This window comes from Lepidochelys kempii, chromosome 14 (genome assembly GCF_965140265.1).
Source record: "Lepidochelys kempii isolate rLepKem1 chromosome 14, rLepKem1.hap2, whole genome shotgun sequence".
Classification (NCBI taxonomy): Eukaryota; Metazoa; Chordata; order Testudines; family Cheloniidae; genus Lepidochelys; species Lepidochelys kempii.
The window spans coordinates 30,367,693-30,375,398 of record NC_133269.1 but is presented as its reverse complement, the minus strand read 5'-3'; the positions used below and the strand labels follow the sequence as shown (position 1 = coordinate 30,375,398).

At 52.0% G+C, this 7,706-nt stretch overlaps 1 protein-coding gene across 4 annotated transcripts; it reads left to right on the top strand.

Moving 5' to 3' along the window:
- Window positions 1–367: 367 nt before the first annotated feature.
- On the top strand, window positions 368–6,012 carry LOC140898239 (uncharacterized). Of its 4 annotated transcripts, none has more exons than XM_073311806.1 (3): window positions 368–384; window positions 788–956; window positions 2,548–6,012. In XM_073311806.1, the coding sequence occupies exon 3, from the start codon at window positions 4,114–4,116 to the stop codon at window positions 5,095–5,097; it is 984 nt and encodes a 327-aa protein (XP_073167907.1). In that variant the 5' UTR covers window positions 368–384; window positions 788–956; window positions 2,548–4,113; the 3' UTR covers window positions 5,098–6,012. The 4 variants fall into 4 exon arrangements, with proteins under 4 accessions (XP_073167907.1, XP_073167906.1, XP_073167908.1 ...); XM_073311805.1 differs by lacking the exon at window positions 368–384 and adding an exon at window positions 402–629; XM_073311807.1 differs by lacking the exons at window positions 368–384; window positions 788–956 and adding an exon at window positions 402–645.
- Window positions 6,013–7,706: the final 1,694 nt, after the last annotated feature.

Below are 7,706 nucleotides of genomic sequence, written 5' to 3'. Positions count from 1 at the left end.
TAGGCCCCCCCCCAGCAGCACACTCACCCCCTTCACGGTCATTACATGTGCTCCTAGGGCCCCTCTCAGATCCAGGAATCTCCCTCACCTCCCCCATGGTGGGTGCCAGGGGGTGCTGTGTGCACCCCCTCCCCTGCTGTTGCCCCTGACTGTAGCCTCACTGGGGGTGAGGGATGGAGCTGCCTCCTTGTCTAGCATGGGGGTCCCCCTGTGCTGGTGAAGGGTCCCGCAGGAAAAGTGAAGGGTCTGAGGTGGAAGGGCAAGCCCTGGCAGTCAGTCTGCCCCGGCAGTGGAGATGGGGGGGCACTAGGACCCTGCAGCAGCTGTTGCTGCAGGAAGGCTGCATGGGAGAGGCAAGGACGCTCTGCTCCAGGGCCCGGGGAGGTGTGTGGGGGCAGCAAGAGGGGGCTGGGGGAGAGCGGCCGGGGGGACACCTGGCCCCAAATATTGGTGGAGCTGGTCCCCCCGGCCGACTCCACTCACCCCGCGCCGCTGGGGCCAGCGGCGATGTAAACACGGCTGCGCCGCCATCATTGCCTGCCACTGCTGCAGCCTCCTCCTCTCTCCCCTGCTCCAGCGGGGCGCCTGGGCGCCCGCCTGCGGCTCTGTCTCCGGCTCAGTCTCTGGAGGTTCGGCGCCGCTCAGGTGGGAGGGAAGGACCATGGCTGGGCTTTCTGTCCCGGGGCAGCGCAGGGAGGGGTCTCCTTAGCTGTGACCCCCAGAGGGCTCTGGCTGTTGCTAGGCTGGGGAGGCTGCTCTCTCTTTCTCCCTCTGTTTTATCTGTCAGGGGCTGAGCTTTCCGGGTCACACGCTTCTGCCGCATCCATAAATGACCTGAGAGCCCGGGCTGAGCCGCCGCTGCTGCCGCCCAGGGGTGTGTACGTGCGCGCGGGGAGAGCCCTTCCCCAGCGCCCCTCGAGGCCAGCCGACACCAGCCCCTGAGCCGGAGCCTGCAGGTGAGGGGAGAGACCCGGGGAAAGGGCTGGGGCCGGGCAGGAAAGTGACTCTGCGCCAACGGCCCCTCCTCGCCCCAACTCTGCTCCCGGGGGCGGGGGTCTGCGAGTCCCGGAGCTGCTGCCCTCCCTGCCCCCCCCGGCTCTGCTCCCCTGAGCGCCTGCAGGAGCTGAACCAGCGCCGGGAGAGCGACCAGCTTGGGCCGGGCTAGGGACCGAGTCTAGGGGGGAAGGAGAGAGGCTGGAGGGGGCAGCAGGAGAAATTATAGACTTTCTGAAAAGATTTCTTTAGAAAATATTTTTATTCCCAGACAAAATGTAAGCATTTTAACTTAATTTTTGAACTACTGAGTAATGTAACAGTGTTTAAAAGTTAATACCAAGAGTAATTTAGTTAAAATCCCAGCTGATTCAAAGAACAAAGAGAATCAGTGAAGGTGATAAACCTGGTAGTTTCCTTATGTTTGACTTTTTTTCCCTCAAAAATCTATCATTCACTTATAACAATTAGACATATCAAGCTGGATTTTCAAACACAGGTGCCTACCATACCATTCATAATATCATAGGTAGTCGTGTGCCTTTCGGAAGAGCTGAGTAGTCAGAATCTACCATTGAAGTCTTTGGGATTTGTTTCTTACTTTGAGAGTTTGATGTGTTAAAACAGTTTACACTGAGGCACCGTTGTATGATTGTTACTTGTATAAAATAATGTCAATTGTTGTTATTTTTTAAAATGTTAGCCCAAGGCCCAGCCCTTTTCATTTGACACCAGATACTTAAAATTTCAAAGATTTTTGAGGCCAGAAGGGACCAGTATGGTTGTCTAATGAATTTGACCTGCTGCATCACACTGGCCAGGGAATTTCTGTGTGATTCCTGCATCCAGCCCAATGATTTAAAGATTTCAAGTGACCCACTTTCCACCAACTCCCTGGATCAGCTCTTAATAACCTGTTAAAAGTGTTATTTCCAGTTTGAATTTGTCTCACTTCAATGTTTAGCCACTAAACCTTGTTCTGTTGTTGTCTGCTCATCATGTAGCTACTTATAGACCATGATCAACCTTCTCTTTGGTAAGCTAAAGAGATTCAGCTCGTTAAGTCTCTCAACAGAAGGCAGGTTTTCCAGACTTGGAATCATTCTTGTAACTTTTTTCTGAATCCTTTCCAAGTTTTCAAAAATGTGGGTAACCACAACTGGAGACAGTATTCCAATGGTGGTCTCTCCAATGCCATATATTGGGGTAATATCACCTCTTCAACTCAGTTGTCCCTTTACTCAAAGATTGCATTAGGCATTTTAGCTACATTGGAAGTACATGTTCATTTGGTTTCCACTATGACCCCTAAAGCCCTTTTATTTAGCAGAAGTGAGAAATTATAAATCTGTGCTTAATTTCTCTCCTTTATTAATTAGTTGTTTCAAAGTCATCCCTATGGGCTTTATGCCAGGTGAACCCTGTCACATGAGCCAAAATAGATTCACAATACTTGTTTTTATTGTGATACTCTTTGTTGTTTTTATTGCCAAGGTTTTCAAACTAGGTAGAGTGGTTGACGCTTGGACTCTCTTTATTTTTTATTTCCGGCAGACGGTGGGATCGTGAGGGAGAAGGAGGAGGATAATCTTGATCTAAATGCCCAGAGGAAGGGGGAACCTCATGAGATGTCACTAAGCAGATCCAAAGGGAATGTTTCCCAGAGTTCACCCCAGTGGAAATTTTACAGGAATAAGCACAGGCAGGGAAGACAGCAGGGGAACCACTCCAGTGGGGAGAGAGGGTAAACACACTCACCATCAAGGAGACATCAGGCAGCTCAGAGATGACATTTTTCTACCAGCAAACCCCATAAAGAAGAAAGATAAAGCACCGGTGCTGACTAAGGGGCGAGGCTTTGCTCAGAGCTCAGACCTTAACTGCTGTCCGAGGAGCCACATGGAAGAGAGAATCCGTGACTGTCCTGAGCATGCAAAAAGTGTCGATGCCAAATCAGCTCTTACCCAGCCTCAGAGGACCTACATGGGAGAAGAGCTCTGTGTAGCTACTCACTGAAGGAAATTGTTCAGTCAGAGCTACCTCCATGTAGAGATCAGAGACTCTGCCCTGTTTAAATGGAAACATTGATCATTTGTGGGTAGGAATGGTGGTGGGGGATAGGGCAAAGAGGATGGAGCTGTGTTTGTGGGTTCAGTGCTGATAGCCAGTGAGCACAGGAGCTGGATGACTTGTTTGTCAAATAGATCATAGGCAGAGGGAGCAGGTTCCTAAAGAGAACTTGCTGATTGTGTGAGGATTTGTGGGAGTGAACAGCATATGGCAGGAAGTGAGCTGGGGGTGGGGTCTGCTTTTTATTTCAGTGGCCCTTGTGATGTGAGCTGGATAGTCTCAGTGCAGTTCCTAGTAGGATAGGTATCCACATAGGAAAAACAATGACAGGATCTGTTGTCTCAGCAAATAGGCCAAGGAGTGAATGGGCCCCAGATAATGAGTTCTTTGCTGCTCACCTGGTGTAACAATTTGTGAGGACCTGCATGGAGAATAACTCTTTGCAAATTATTTACTCAGCAAATTATTCACGCTCTCTTCCTGTTGGAGACAGCAAACTGGAAATTCCTCTGATCTACTACCTGTGTGAATTCACTTGACATGTTTTTGGGGGTTTTTTGGTAACTCTTTGGCTGGATGGTGAATAGTTTGTAACAATATTTGATAGCCACCGTCAGCTGCTTTGGTTAGTGGTGATTAGACACATGGTATTTTCCAAGTTCCCTGGCACCATAGGAATAACTTGTGACAAGGAGAGGGGCTTGAAGAAGCTGTTGTGAATGTCAATTTAGCAGGGTAGGAAAGAAGAAGATTAGGAAAGTAGATTGTTTTAAACCTCTCCCATAAGGCACCACTGGCCTCACTTCTGGGGTGCCATCTCTGGATAACTGAGGCTGCTGTCAGATTTATTGGCCGGGTGCAGGATTTCAATGTAACTTTCTCTTGCCACATCTGCACCCCGTAATTTCATGTGCGTCCAGGGTCCGGTCAGAGTGTCTCAGTGTCAGGGCTTTAGTGGGGATTTAGGAGTCCTGTCCTTGTTCCTCATTGGTGTTAAGCAGGGTTTTAGGTTGTTTTTATATATCAGCCTTTACCACTGGCTAGCACACAATGAAGAGAAATAATCATAGCAGCAGAGGATGGAGAAAGTCCTCTGCCAAACAGCCACGTTTAAGCCCCAGGCAGCATGTGGCCAGCCTCAGCATTGGCACTGGTCTAGGATTGTCGTCACAGCCATACATGTCTGCCAGCTGCCGATCACCACGATCCACCACACAGAAATACTGCTTGGCTGAGCCTGCTGTATCCGGTGTCATAGGGGAGTCAGGCACTGGGGGACCCCTCTTCATCCCAGATGAGGTATTGCAGGTTGTCATGTCTGAGGCCGATGAGGATGGAGCCAGCATGGCCGGGGAGGCAGGCTCATCAGGGGGTGACACACTTTCAGGCTACTCCTCTGGGGTGGACGGGGAAGCTCCCATGGAGCCAGCTACCCCAGAGGACATGGAGGAGGAGGGCAGCACGCAAGAAGGGGTAGCCCAGCATCAGACGCTGATAGCCTCATATTTCACCAGTGTCCAAAAGCAGTATGAGTTGCCCATCTGGAGTGGGGGAGACCTCAGTGCTGGAGCTGGGGAAACCACAGGGAACAGCAGGGCAGAGTGCAATTCCCACAGCATCGGCACCATGCCTGTGGTGGCGACGCAGGGCCCCGGGCCTGGGAGATACCACCGGCAGAAATCATGGGTCTGGGAGTATTTCTCCACTGACCCTGGGAACCCGACCCGTGTCACCTGTATGATCTGCCAGCAGATGGTCAAGCGTGGGACTGACCCCAAGTGCCTGGGCACGTCGTCGCTTGGCAACCACATTAAGCACAACCACAGTATTGTCTACATGCGCCAGAAGAACATGGAGGGCCAGCAGCCTGGAGTGGCAGAGCCTCCCCTGACACCACACGGGGCTGCACTGAGCAGGCAGCAGAGTGGCACTGGCTGGGCCCCCAGCATTGCCAGGAGACCTGGGGGCACTTACACCCACCTGTCCATCGATGAGAGCCTGAAGAGGGGCACCAAGTACCATCGGGCCTGTTAGGATATAGATATTCAGGCCTGTCTGCAAAGGCCTGTACTCTAAGAATTTAGGTGTATTCTTATCACTTGGCTAGTGATAGAGGTATAAAAGAAAGAATCAAAATCACTGTCTGCTGGTGTAAGGGCCTTCTCTTACTGTGACAGTCTGAGGCCCTGTTCTTAGGCTAAGGCCTTTGGCTAAGCAGCAGAGGCAGCCATAAGCTGGGAAGCGAAGGGTCACATCCTCACATTCCAAACTAGTCACATTGAAATAAGGTGCTATTGGGCTGTCAGGCACTATCAGGACAGGATTGTATTCCTATCACCTCCAGAGAAAGGGAAGTGCCTAGAAAATGTAAAAGGAAACTTAGTTTGATAGCATCCTGTCTGGCAAGAACTCACTTATCAATAGCTGGAATGTGAAATCCTCACTTCTGCATTGTTTTGTCATTATAGTTCCCACTTTGCTGTTGTTTGTTCCTGTCTGCTGTATAATTAATTTTGCTGGGTGTAAACTAATTGAGGTGGTGGGATATAATTGGTTACATAATCATGTTACAATATGTTAGGATTGGTTAGTTAAATTTCAGGAAAATGATTGGTTAAGGTATAGCTAAGCAGAACTCAAGTTTTACTATATAATCTGTAGTCAATGAGGAAGTGACGGGGTGTGGGTGGGGGTGGGCATGTGGGTGTGAGATGGGAACAGGGAATGGGGGTAAGAAAATTGGAATCATGTTTTGCTAAAGGGGGAAATGGGAACAGGGAATGGGAGTAAGGAAGTTGGAATCATGCTTGCTAAGGGCAGGAATCGGAACAGGGACACAGGTGTAAGGCTCTGTGGTGTCACAGCTGGGAAGGAGGATACTAAGGAAGGAAACTGGAATCATGCTTGCTGGAAGTTCACCCCAATAAACATCGAATTGTTTGCACCTTTGGACTTCGGGTATTGTTGCTCTCTGTTGATGCGAGAAGGACCAGGGAAGTAAGTGGGTGAAGGAATAAGCCCCCTAACAGGGCCCACTCCCGGGCACTGGCGCTGAACTCTGCCTATGCCAAGATGCTGGCCCTGGACCTCCTACCTTTCTCCCACGTAGAGGGCAAGGGCTTCAGGGAGATGATGGCGGTGGCCGCCCCCATGTGGCAGGTGCCCAGTCGCTCCTCCTTCTCCAAGAAGGCAGTGCCGGAGCTGTGCCGTGTAGTAAAGACTGCGATGCTGCAGGCTTTGGGGGGCTGTGAGGGTGGCCGCGTGCACCTAATAGTGGATATGTGGACCAGCGGGCAAACCACTGACTACATGTCTATCAGTGCCCACTGGGTGAGCATGAGCAACAGCAGCATCCTGCGCCAGCATGCCACCCTGTACATGTGCGGCCTGGAGAAGCAGCACGGCACCGGGCACGTGCTGGAGAAGCTGCAGGGGGTCATTAGGGAGTGGCTCATGCCCCTCTCCCTCTCATCGGGCTTTGTGGCCTCAGATGATGGACAGCGGGTGCGGTGAGTGCTGCGGGAAGGCGGCTTCCCCCGTGTCACCTGCCTGGCACACTGCCTTGGCCTGGTGGTGCAGGAGTTCCTGCACAGCAATGAGGAGGTGGACCGGGTGCTGGCAGCGGCCAGGAAGGTCTGTGCCCACTTCAGGGGCTCCTACACTGCCCGCCACCTGCTCTGGGAGCTGCAGGTGGAGAATCAGCTGCCACGGCACCAGCTGAAGAAGAAGGTGGCAGTGTGGTGGAGCTCCACCCTGCGCATGCTGGAGCGGCTGTATGAGCTGCGAGCTGCTGTCCAGGCCTTCTGCTGGCGCCATTCTGCCCAGGCCCAGCGGGCTGGCGGGCTGCACATGGCCCAGACTGACTGGCCCCTCATCCACATCTTGTGCCACTTCCTAGGGCCCTTTGACGACCCCACCAAGCTGGTGAGCGGGACTGATGCCAGCATCAGTCAGGCCATCCCGCTCATCTGCCTGCTGGAGAAGAAACTGCTCTCACTGGTGCAGCAGTATGAGGGCGAGGAGACTGGCCAGGCGCTGGCCCACAGCCTGCTGCAAACCCTGCGGGGCAACCGACAGATTGCTGAGATCCGCACTCAGGAGCACTATGTCCTGGCCACCTATGTAGACCCCCGCTTCAAGAACAACATGGCCTCCTTCGTGCCTGAAGGGGAGGGTGGTCTGCACCACTGGACGCAGAGACTCATTGACGAGGTGGCTGAGAACATCCGGGATGTCCAGGACCATGGCACCAGCCAGAGACAGACACAGCAACAGCGCAAGGGCAGTGCCTCAGACCGGGGCAGGTCCCTGTGGGACAGCCTGGAGCTGTACTATCCCCTCCCATGACTTGCATGCTATTCTTCTGTTAATGAACCAAAATTGCATTTGACTTTTTTTGCAACAGCATCGCATTGCTGATTCATGTTGAGATTGTGACCCACCACAACTCCCCGATCCTTCTCAGCCATGCTGCTTCCAAGCCAGTTATCCCCCATTCTGTATTTGTGCATTTGCAAACTTGATCAGTATGCTCCCTTTCTATGAAAATCTCACTGTACCGCCATACATTTATGTAGGTGCCTAAATCTGGTTTTAGGTGCTTAAATTTGGACAACAGTCTTTGAAAATAATGACAGACATGC